We start from the raw sequence: 12,886 nt of genomic DNA, 5'->3' as shown, positions 1-12,886 counted from the left end.
ACTGTCCATGATACTTTCAAAACACTGTCTTTTTCACTCCAAGAATGTCTTATCCCTCATTTAACAAAGCGCTCCTCAGCACCTTGAGAGTCCTACTTGAGGTGATCACGTTATAACTACCTGGGCAGCCTTTAAAAAGCTCCATTGTCCTTCTATATAAAATCCTAGAACAGGCAAGACACACCTATGATGGCAAATAATCAAGCAATGGCTGCTGGGAGTGGGGATGAGGCGAGCGAGCTTGGTGGAATTGGGTGGCTCTGTGTCCCTGGTCTCTGCCTCAAGTGCAGCCGAGGACGCGTGCGAGTCAGCGCCCTGAACACTTCCTCAAGGGAAGACCCCAGTGGTGCCCAGGTGCCACTCCCGGCAGTTCTGGAACAACTGGCTGAGGAGTGGGGCCCCAGTGTTCAGACCCCCAAGCCCCTCGGGTGTTTGACACGCAGTCCTCACTGAGAACCAGCACGCCGGCTCTTGAACCGAGGCTGCCTGAGTACAGACATGAGGGCAGGAGCCGAGGAGCCCAACCGTGGACGCCACACTGAGAAGTAGGGAGTGGTACGTCTCCAGCAGCTCTCTCTTAAAGTGACCTCGGCGTTGCCTGAAGTTTGTTTCTTAAGTCCTCACTTGCCAGGTTGGTACGTTCTCAGTCTACTTCTACATGGTCATCACATATGTCAGAATGCTAGGGTAGCTACTTTTTATGTATATATTGGTTCTTTTCAGTTACTACGGTTAGAAGTTTCAATGATTTGGGCTGTACAGAAGGACTGACCAAAAGATGATTATTTTGTTGACAGCGTCCATATTCTTTGCTTTTAAAACTTTTGTACTTGTGGCCCAAGACATCTTTTCTGGGGCTGAATAAGGGATTCTATTCCAGACATTCTCAAGAATCTAAACGCGCATACACACTTCAGACGGCGGTGCTCAGTGGCCCTGACCACAGTGCTCAGTGACTGGATCCCAGAGGCTAAAGGGATCCCTTCCCAGAATCAGGCTGAAGAGTTTCCTTGATAAACTGAAGCAAATAAAACAGACACAAAAGCCCTACCAATAATTTGCAGGAACAAAAGGCTTGCTGTAAGATGCTTTCACATTTGATAAATGTGGGGTTTCTGACGCTTTCCAGTTAACTGAGAGATTCGGTATTGCACAAGAGAAATCAAAGAGCATTTCGCCCTCTGTCCCAGGGCTGCAGCATCAAACTCCGGGGATTTCTTAGGTAGCCTAGGGTAGTGCTGCCCTACGCTTGGTGCTGTCAGCCAGCCCGGGCACTCAGGGTGGCTTGAGAGAAAGTGACCATAGCAATGCGGATGATAGGAGTAGCCTCGGCGGTAAATGCTACTTTGTAACCTAACTAAGCTGACAACAATACCAGAAAGATATAAAAACAGTGCTCCACGGCAGGTGCAGATTGTGTGAGCCAGTGCTCCCTCAGGACCGAGCGCCTCTTGCGGGTCTCGGGATTCCTCACGGAAGGCCTCCTGTGGTGTGGTCGGGTCAGAACCCAGCATAGCGTCCCACTGGGTACTGGTACCTGCTCCTCTCACCTGGAAGCCAGTAATTCTGGAGTAATTCTGGCCAACATCTACAAGTAAGAAACAAGCCTTCTACTGTGTGGCAAAGCTGTCCAAGTATTTTAAAATGACAATGACCAACAGCCGGAGCTGGCTTGTGTGTGTATGACTTCACTAAAACAAGATGCCCTTAAATGAGTTATAGACAGTTTGGGGTGGAGGGGGTGACCCTCTTTTGCTTTTAGAGAAAAAATAATAGGAAATCTTGGGCATCTTCTTGAGCAAGGGTTTCTTAATCCAGTGATAAATGATTGCTGGGCTGCGTCAAATCCGATGGTCCTGGGTAGAAATGACAGGCAAGTGTGTGCCAAGTCCCTTGCCGCTCTCAGTGCCTAGGGAGCTCTGCACTGAAAGACACTAAGAGCAACTGTTGGTCCTGGCAAGACTGATCCATGGCTGATTAGTGATCGTGATGCGCCAGAATCATTCTTTGGAGGAGTATTCAGGACTAAATGCCTTTTGGGGACTGAAATTCTCAACTCTTCCTGGTGACCCAGCTTTTCAGTCATAGAAACATATATTTTGGCAGAGAATGGACTTAATAGAAATTTTTGTAATTTCAGTACACTGAGTATCCAAATGAGAAAAATCCAAACTCCAGGTATCTTTTTTAGGTAATATGTTAATATTACTGGAGTTCACCTTGCCCAAGTCCCCACAAGACAAGGATTTCAAACTTTCTTGGGGATACTCAATATCCAGACTGTTGCTTCCACACAAACTGACCAAAGACTGACAAACGTGATGTAAAGGGACGCATGGCAAATATTCTAGGCTTTGCAACCTGCAGTGAATCTCTGTCTCAAATGACTTCACTCTGCCATTAGAGTAAAAAAGTAGTTACAAATGATGCACATTACCTGAGTGTGGTTGTGTTCTAATAAAACTTTTGGATACTGAAATTTAATTTTTTAAAAGTCATTTTCACGTCACAAAATTATGCTCTTCAACAATTAAGAAATATAAAACCCATTCTTGGCTCATGGACTGTACAAAAACATGGGCTGGCCCTGGACTAGATTCTAAGCTCTGTGAAGACAGGGCAGGGTCCACAACGGTGGACTCCAGTGGTCCGTGGCAGCCAGGAACAGCATCTGGCTCACAGCACGTGTTCGATGAACAGCTAAACTGTCGGAAGTCGTTATTACCAGATTCACTGCTGCCTCGCTGGCTATCCATGCAGGTGAATTCAAGAATAGGAGGATTTGGGCTGAGGGCGTGGCTCCGTGACAGAGCACATGCACAGCAGGCTCCACCCCCAACACCACACACACAGGGAAGATGCTCCCCAGATGTGAAGGATACTCACACCCAAGTCTGTTAGTATATTTGTGTATGCTGACTGGCATAAATAATTTTGTTTACTTCTGATGTGTGAGCCACTTCATTGCCAGATAACATCTGAAAAATAGGTGGTTGACTTTTTTTTTTTCCCTCTCCTCCCTTTTTGGTCTTTCTGTGATACTGTGGATCAAGTCCAGGGTCTCTACCACTGAACTACACCCCCAGCACTCCATTGTTAAATTCTCACTCAGGAGTTTACTTCAGTGGAAGTGGGCATATACCTATCTGTGTCCTTACCAGGATAGCAGATTACTGAGTCTCACCCCCAGAGACTGAGGTAAGCCTCTGGATCTTATTTGGATAAACACTAACCTGAATACAAATTACTTATACAGTTTTAGAAATTAAAAAGCTCCAAGATCTTCTCTATAACTGTAACCACGGAACACAAAAGAATCAAAATGAATGTGATCTGCACATAAAGGGTCTAAGTTGCTATGGATATCAAGAAGCTCTCAAGCATTCTCTACACCCACTAGCAACAAAAAAAATCATAAAGACTTTCTAAAGCCCAATAATCTAGATTTTGAAAGTAGAGTGGGTATAGTGGTGATGAGTGGCCCACGCCTGCCTTCTCCCCACTCCATGCGGACACAATAGCCCATCAATGAAAATCATTTTCTATAACTATTTTCTAAAAATACATCTACCTTCAGTCTTTTTCTGCCTCAGTACTGACACACTGAAATCAACTCTCACCTCCAAGACCAGGAGAGCAGGGCTGTGGACCTACCACCTCTGCGTGTGCCGCAACTCTGGTCAGCCTGCAGTGGGTTCCAGCACTCCAGCCCAGATCTCCTGCAGCTCATCCAGCAGTAGTCATTTGCACTTGAATTTCTGATAATTTGTGGGTTTTAAAATTTTGATTTAAAGGAATTTCAAAACATCTTCAAAATTATTACAAGTATGCCTTCTTACAGATAAAAGCTGGACCTTGGAGGATAATTCACATTACTATGAATATCTTCAGATGGGTGCTTGCAGGATACTGGCAAGTAGGACTCCACCCATGAGACACTCCTAGATCAAGAAGCTAGGCCTGCAGAATGACTAATGCAGAGCGTCCCGAGACCTGTTCACCCAAGTGGACAGAAACAGCACCAAGTGCTACTGTAGGGGCATCCATATCAATTTCCTCAGGTCAGCTCTTTCTAATGCAAGTCAGGAAGTTCCAACTGAGATCAAGAGGTCAGAAGCTTTAGAGCATCCCATCTGGGGTGATCTAACAACTGCTAAAACATCTCTCAAGCTAATGCATCCTACAGGTCACAAAATCCACGGTATTTCTGAATCCATTACATCCACAGAGTCACAGAAGCTGCTAAACTGCAACTGACTATGACTGAGAGGGGTGTCCACTCATGGAGAGAATTTCATCGTTCAATAGCAATACCCTGTTCAGGGTAACGGCAAGCCCTGTGGTGGCTTGCTCTAGGGTCGGGTATAGGAAAAGGATGTCAAAATTCTATGGAGCAAAGGATCTGTAACTATTTATTCTCTCCCACTTCACGTGACACTAGCCTCTAAAGAAAGTACGAGATTGAAAAGGCAAAGACAGGGTATATTCTTCAGTGAAATTTCCACTCTTTTCTGAAAATAATTCAAGTGTCCCTGTTTTTGTCAAGGCACAAGTACCACGTGTTCTTTGCTGGGGAGGCTGATGAACCACCAAGGAGCCCACTGCAGTCAAATCCCGCCCTCCCACCCTGCACGTTCTGAGCACCGTGGCAAGCCACAGGGGGCAAGCCACAGGGTCATCACAGGGCTGTCTTTGTCCTTGCTTACATCAGCACTGGGAACACCACAGGGGCTTCCTATGCATCTGCCCTTCTACAGGGACTGGCCTCAACATTATCTCCTCCAGTCCTTCAAGGTAGAAGCTGAGAATGATTCTGACAGGCCAAGAGAAGACACCCACGAAGACCAAGCACTCCACTCCCATGCCCAAGTCTCTCTGATCAGAACACGTTCAGTTTATCACGGAAGCAAACGCACATGTGAACTCTTCTTCCTGTTTGGGTGGGTCTAGGCAGATTCACGGTGGGTAACAACCACAATACAGGCTTCCACAGTTTACGTCCAGGGTCCAGATTTTAAAATCGCCTGCCTATTAGAGTTCCCACTGCTCTTTCCTCTGGCCACCCGTGATGGACAGCAAAGCTGCTCTGCAAGTATCTGTTCACACATGACCCTGTTAAAACTGATTTTCTTCTTTTGTTTGTATAAAGACAATATGACCCGACTGTCTTTAAAAACTATAAAAATAATTAATATTCATTATTTTCAATGATTATCTACATTTTAGGAAAATAACATCTTCTTCTTTTACTTAAAAATCAAATCACTTTCCTACATTTTAAGATACACTTATGTATCATATGTATCTTTAAGATACACTTACGTATCTTAAAAGTAAATGTACTTTCTTCCAGGGTGAGATTAGTAATTTTCCACATTAAGGAAGGAAGAGTGACCAGAAAGCAAGAATAGTCAGTGTCAGAGTGGATACATAAGAAATTCATGTTCAAAATATTTTCACTTAGTATTTGGTCCCATTTCATTCTGAGTATTAAATGAACACTGCATTTGGAATTACTGCACTGCACTGCTTACAGACTTGAGTGCAGAAGTAAAACTTCTATCTCCAGTTTCCAGAGATAACTTTCCTCCTGATTTTTCTTCAGTTGCCTCAACAGCAAAGGGTCACAGTGCAAAGGCCTCCCAGCTTGCCCCAAACCAGGCCAGCACTCACCAGTCAGCTCCTGCCACTAAATGCAACTCCCCAGGTTCCTGGGGTGAGACCCCCGTGGTAAGTGCCTTTATCTGCCAGATGGGCACACTGTACCCAAGGTGCCAAACAAAACGGCACAGGAGACCTAACGTCCAGTTTAGAAGTTCACGTTAGGGCTGGGGATGGAGCTCTGGGGCAGAGTACTTGCCCAGTGTGTGCAAAGCTCTGGGTTCAAGTCCCCAGTCCTGCAAAACCAAAGAAGTTACTTTTAAATGTTTTCTACACATTTCTTTCTATATGTCTATTTTTACAGTATAAAGTTCCCTATAACATTTGTATCTTCATGTTAAATGTCTCAAAAAGCTGCTGCGATGGCCGGGAGTTTCAGGCACTCTCTCACTGGTGGGGAGCACCAGCAGGCAGCTCCCCTCGGGCCTCAGTAGACACTGGCAGTCAGGAGTCAGAATCAAATGCTGCAAATTAAGGAGAGTTTTTAGGATTAAGTGTAAAAAAAATATTTTCAAGTTATGAATGAAATCCGCCCACATGCATTCCTCTTGGCTTCCTCAGCTACGTTCTCTTACGCTGCTCTTAGTGGGCTACGTCGATTCGCCACACACTCTGTACGTTAACATGTATTTTAAATTTGTGGTCCTTAAACAGAGAAAAATGCCATCTGAAACATTTGCGAAGGGACGAATGTTTTCAAGTTTTAAAAAATATACAGAAATGTCCCTATCCATTACCTTAAAAAAGTTACTTTATCTTTTGTGACTTGAATTCTTTCATTTAAAAGCCATACTAAAATGTCATAAATGGGATGTAGAGTGGTCTGGAATCTGTTGGATGATAAAAAAGAATACTAATGTAAAAACTTTATGTTATGAAACAATTATGAAAATCTAAGATAAGGCCCTTGGCAGAATTTCAGTGAAGCAGTATTCCTCTTCAGAGGCCCAAATATGGGAAAAGAAAAAGTACATCAAGGGTCTTCCCATCATTCACTTCCTGTGTGATTCGGTGACCAAAAGTGCATCACCCACAACTTAGTGCCCTAAATTCTACTTCCTAAAGACACATTTCAGTACACATTAAAAAAGTACCTGACTTTAAATGGAAGCTGTAACATAAGTCTTTAATTCCCTAAGTTATGAAAACAAAAGTCACGTATATAAGGAACGCTGACATATTATAAGAAATGGGGAAAGGGAGGCTCACTTCCAAACTACCTCCATTGCTTGCGGGGACAGCACCAACTGTCATGTCTGGAAAGCCTGCATGTGTCTGCTTTATGGTTTCCTCCCCTATGTTAACCTGATGACTTCTCCGGAGGTATGAGGTCTGGGGCAAATGCCACACTCCTCAGCCAATACAGCCCCCATCTGTGCAGACAGCGCTTGCTACAGAATCTGCTGTGCACACTGGGGTTGCGGGGTGGGCAGTGAGGAGCAATTCTTGTAGCGTCCTTCCAAGTAACCATACAGCTTGAGGGGCCACAAACACCAGCCACTCTCATGAGGCCAATAGTTTGTAACAAAAGATGCTTCTTTTGGGAAGCTAAGCCACTCAGAATACGGGTGTTCTAAGGCCACACTGTGTTTGGAAGTCACAAGCCACATGAGGCAAATTCAGTTCTCAGTCCATGTGACAATCAGGGGCTCAACAGACACGCATGGTCAGTAACGCATAGTGAGCCGCAGAGGGCATTTCCACCACCACGCAGGACCTGGACAGCACTGCTCTAAAAGGCCAGGTGGTGCCACCCAGTGGGTGCTGTGGGCGTGTCTGACACTCCCTGGCCTGTGCATTCTGAGGTCTAGCAGTCCCCACATAGGCCGCAATGGCCACCTGCGGGCTTCAGGGCCAGCAAGGCAGAGCCACCGTGCACACACAGACTGACACAGGCGCCTCTTGTGAGGGCTTCGAAGAACAAAATGACACTGCGATTTGAAAACTACATGTGAAAATGAAGCAGAATTAAAATGAGGCATCCCCCTTTCCCTCAAATTGGCAACAAAAAGTTGAAAAATATTTTCATGTGCTGTGATGTAAATGAGTAAGATCTTCAGAAGGACAAATTCATTTTTGTCAAAAATTTAAATGTGAATATCCTTTAAATTTGAGAATCCCACTTCAAACTTATCTTCCCAAAAGTTATCAAACATAATTTATAGATTATATGAACTTTCTTTCCATAAAATGCAATGGAGGGGCTGGGGGTGTAGTTCAGTGGTCGAGCACTTGCCCCACACGTATGAGGCTTGCCTTGCACTGGGTGCGATCCTCTGCACCACATAAAAATAAATTAAAAAAAAAAAAATAAAGGCATTGTGTCCATCTACAACGAAAAAAATTAAAACGTAAATGCAATGGAGTATGTTGTGTGTCAGAGGTATTTTCTTTCTGCATATAAAATCTTCAAAGCAGTTTTTACTGAAGGATGTTGCTTTCTCAGTTCTTCCTGGAAAATTCATGGCCACGTCAGGAAAATAAAGTCCAAAATAAAACCAAATGTAAACTTTGGTTTCATGTAGAAATAGGTAAAGGGGAAAACTTCTCTTCAGAAGCTGAAAGTGGGACATGATTTTTGACACAGCAGCATAAATGTCACCTGTGACAGAAGACTTCCACTTCAGCATGGTGGAAATGACATAGGTGTGCGTTAGTGAAGAACTGGTGAAATAAACTAGCATATGCCTTTTAAATTACAAGACCCGTGGGAGGCTGTGGAGAACAAGCTACAGCCCCACTGCACACGGAGCCCAGCACAGGGCGGGCCATGCAGGGCCAGGCCCGAGGACACGTGCCCCCCACCTGACAGGGATCTGGGAGTGTTCCTTCCCTGTTACCCTCTTATGCATTACTTGAAGGTTTTAACAGCAAATATTTTGAACACTAATTAAACTTTTTTCTTATTAATGAGTTCTCAGTAATTTAAAACTGGATGTTACACAAACTCTTCTCAAAGCCAAACCCAAGAAGACAGCCATGGGCTACTTTTCAATAACAATTGGCTGGGGCTGCAAATTAAATTTTTAGAAAGGCAGACATTTCCCAGAAATACCCTCAGTTGTGAAATTCTTGAGATTTACTATGAAAACTGATAAAAATTTTTCTGAAATATTTTGAGGGGAATAATGGGCATTTTCTCAATTAAAATAATATGTATAAGATAAAGTTGCCTGGGCTAAGTCTGGCAATGCAGCTGACAGTTAAGGGACAGAACCTATTCTCAGTGACGTTTTCAACACTGCAAGGGACCAGATGTTACCTGAGAACACTGGTCTTCTGATCACCACAAAAAGTCACTCTTGTGTTAGATTATTAAAGATGGCTAATTGAAGTCTTGGCATTTTGTTTTAAAAATCAAATGAAGCAAAAACTTTACATTAAAGACATTTTAAATGGCATTAAAATTTCATTCTTTCTCCTAGGAAATGAATTCTTAGCACTTATCATTTTCCTAAACGTAACTACTAAAACAACAGAGTGAATCTAACACAGAAACAACATACAAATAACCATTTCTTTGGATGTTTTAGAGCCCAATGTCAAATTCCACCTACTCCCTAAAGGAGGCTGTACCATACAGGGAGTAGTTCACAAACTAAATTGAATGCACGATTCAGATTCTGTACTGACCTACAGCATCCTTCAGGAAGCATAGTTACATCCTCCTATCATGAAGACAGCTTGACTGACAAGACAAGAGAAAAGCCAAGGAGGATACAGTGACCATATTTCTGTGTGAACCACTAACATGGGGGGAAAAAGTCATATAATCAGAACAGAGCAAAGCAAATACATATAGAAAATGGAATCCGCCAGGTGTGGAAGTGCACACCTGTGATCCTAGCAACCTGTGAGGCTGAGGCAGGGGTATCCAATTTCAAGGTCAGAGAGCAACTTAGAGAGTCCCTGTCTCAAAAGCTAAAAAGGGCTGGGGATGTGGCTCAGTGGTAAATCAACCATGGATTCAATCTCCAGTATGAGGAACAGAGAGATAAAGAAAGAAAATGAAATCAGATAACTTGATAGTGAAGTCTGATGAAAGAGTTACATATTCTCTTTAAAGGCATACTCATTCAATTCCCATTCTTAATATAAGAAATGTAAAACATCTACAATGAAAGGTAATACCTTCTCAATTGTCCCAGTGTTTTCATTTAAATGCTTTACTATGACAATAGTAACTATTAACTATTTCCTAATTCCCCCAGTCCATAATATGACCTCCAAATTGACCAAGGACACTGACCCTTTCTACTTTCTCTCTTGTACTTTTTAGTCCCCTGGTGCTCTTATTCTTAAGGTCCCATTAATTTTTTTTACTTCTCTAATGTAAATGTTTACCAGAAAATAGAAGACGTTTGCTTTTAAACCACATGACCCAAACCCATGGGAATACAATAAGCTTTAGCACAGCACCTTCGCTCAGAATTCTAAGTACCTAGATCACTGCTTCTACTAATTTCTTAAGGACATCATCCATTTTTGAGACCTCAAGGAAGAGGTCTAAAACTTGATACTGATATATTCAGACTTAGAGACTTGCCATCACTTTATCATTATCATTTAGAGATTTGTCATTCTCATTTATCTGGTATTTTGGCACCTGACTGGTAAACCACTTCTAAACGTGATTTTAATGTTACCCCAACTGTCTTTTCTGTCTGCCTACTACATATGTACAGTGTTGGTTAGATCACAGAGACTTTGGCAATACAAAGCCCCACCGAGGAAAAAGAAAGCTAGACTGAACCCTGCATCTTGCTCACTATGCTGGCAGGAAGTTTTTAACTGAGGTCAAGGTGAGGGGAAATAGTGCAAACAAGACTGGGGAAGATTAAATGAACATTTAAGTTACTCAAGAATTATAAGACACATTTGCAAACTGAGCTCATGGATAATCTGGGCAATTTGCACCGTTCCAATTGGGTTGTTTCATAAAAACAAATACAAAACAATAGAGGTAGTGATCCAGTAACTGTACTCATCACTGTCAGTGCTATATGTAACGCTATGTTTAGTCCTCATGCGTCACTCAAATACAGACATACTACATTCTGCAACCAACAATCACGGCATGTATGTTCTTCAGTGGGGAAAATAAATGAACATAATTGTGCAAAGTACCTATTTTACCAACCAGGCAATTCACTTTGCTTTAAGTAGTCAGAATTCTTTATACACAGCTGTTCCATCCCTCCACCCTCCAAATAAAATATAAGCAAAACATAAGCTAACTCATGATGACAGAAATAAAGGCAGCATTACATGAACATCCAGTGGAAAGGAGATAAAGAGTGCTTCCAACAGGGTGCCTCCTGCTCCTGTGTGCTCTGAATAGCAAACATTGTGCAGTGTATTATAAAGTAGGTATTGAACAGAGCTCAGTATGATAGTTCTTATGTTGAAAGGCAATCCATTAAGGTAGCCACATAATCTAGAGGAAGGTGTAAAGAAAGGGAAGAGAGTGTAATTTTGTGATTACAACTTTCTAAAACCCACATCCTGAGATGGCATGTGTTCCGTGATGTCATTATGAATGCTCTGGGTTCATTTACCATCGTTTCAGTAGATAACCCCCACCCCCCAGCACTCCACCATTCACCTGGCAAGACCACCTGGGGCACCTTTGTGAAGCTAGTATTAATGGATTCCAACCCTCTGACCAGCACGTGAAAGCTCGTAGGTACTCACCCTGCAAACTGGGCAGTGCCAGTGACTACTGCTGTCTCTAAGCCTGAACTCATCAGACAAACACTTGGAATGATACACACGAAAACACAGGTCACATATCAACACCTCTCCAGGCAAATGGCATTCAAAACAATACCAGTCATGATTTTCTGTTTCCCAGTCCTACAAAAAATACAAAATAATTTCGTATGACATTTTGTCAATATCTGCAATGACTAAGAACAAAATTGAAACTGAAGTCCACAGAAGTTAGGCATTTTAAACAATTTTAGACATTTACTATGTTAAAACAAGAGGGAAAATACCTAGAAATTTACTTCTTTAAAATTTAACTTCTTTCCTAAACAGCATTAATACTCAGAAATGTCTTAAGGTGATCTGATAATAAACCAGTCCAAAATGAAATAATTCCAAAGCCAATCCCAGATCTAACAGTGTCTCTTTCAGTTTTAAATATAATCTAAGGAATAATTTCTTTACCCCATCCAACCTGTAGCTTAGTATTTCAAATAAACAAACCTTTGTTCAGTTCTGCTATTTAAAAATGACATAAAAAGTTCTTGGTACACTGTGTTAACAGAGAGGAGAGTAACAAATGGTGATGCTCACTAGTCTTATCTTCTCATCCATGGTTTTGGATGTTTTTACTGAAAATAACCATTAATCAGAATATCCACGTTCTGATAGGTTGCCAAATTTTCAGGGTCTGTTGAATTTGGAAAAATAAAATGAAAATGTGAAACTGAAGGTCTAATCACATTGTCCACAAGAAGATTACCACAGTAAACAAAAAAGGAAGCAGGCTAGTTTCCTGCTGTGGCTCTCCTGGCTACGACAGAACAGGACTGCCGCACGCTGGCGCCCCTGGACTGTGGCTCCTCCACAGGGCCGGGGCCACGTCCACGTTAACAGGACGACTCTCGGAGGCTCTCCTGGTTTAGGCCTGTGCTTTACAAACACCAGTCAAAGTTCCTACAAAACATAAAAGAGTGACATACTAGCCCTCAACCTTCTGTAGACACACTGACCAAATGAATCAGAGGGACCCAAAGCATACCCACAGCCACTTCAGGTGGGGACCCTCGCGCCACACGTGGTCTCCGTCATCCTCTTTCTTTTCATAAAATATTATCTACACTGTTTTCAAGGTGGCGCTTTTTCAGTTTCTCAGATGTCAATATTCTCCCCATAAATGGGCTTCTAGGTTGTGCTCAGTGAACAGTGACTTCTTTAGCAATTAGGTCCAAATGTACTGCTCGATCGTATCTGAGTGCCACTTGCTATTCTTTCAAAAGGATGGAGAATCACTAATATTCCAAAATTTGTCTTCTAGTCCACATCCAGAGCCACAGTAGTAAATCCTGCAAAAATGTAAGCTTTCTGGTTTGCTTTCCTTTAAGAAATTGGTGGTCTTCCCTCACCAAATAATAAAGAAAAAGAAATGACCATTTTTAGGTATACACTGCAGATGTTTATACTTTGCAAACTCACTTTGGCGGAGTAATTCAGTTGGACTGTAATCATAAAATGT

General features: G+C 42.5%; 1 protein-coding gene across 12 annotated transcripts in view; it reads right to left on the bottom strand.

The window, feature by feature from the left end:
• ZMYND11 (zinc finger MYND-type containing 11) overlaps positions 1 to 12,886 on the bottom strand; it is an 87,541-nt gene that overhangs the window by 20,697 nt on the left and 53,958 nt on the right. For 8 of the 12 annotated variants that reach the window (XM_079107799.1, XM_079107798.1, XM_079107797.1 and 5 more), the window contains one exon: positions 11,356 to 11,517. The exons of 3 other annotated variants lie outside the window; for them this stretch is intronic. In XM_079107799.1, the coding sequence (XP_078963925.1) occupies positions 11,356 to 11,517 (162 nt within the window). Of the gene's footprint in view, positions 1 to 11,355; positions 11,518 to 11,964; positions 12,062 to 12,886 lie in introns of those variants that run through there. One more of the 12 variants, XM_079107794.1, reaches the window with a different exon arrangement.

Source organism: Sciurus vulgaris (assembly GCF_902686455.1).
Source record: "Sciurus vulgaris genome assembly, chromosome: 12".
Classification (NCBI taxonomy): Eukaryota; Metazoa; Chordata; class Mammalia; order Rodentia; family Sciuridae; genus Sciurus; species Sciurus vulgaris.
Note: the sequence above shows the minus strand (reverse complement) of the source record. Positions and strands in the feature narration are given on the sequence as shown.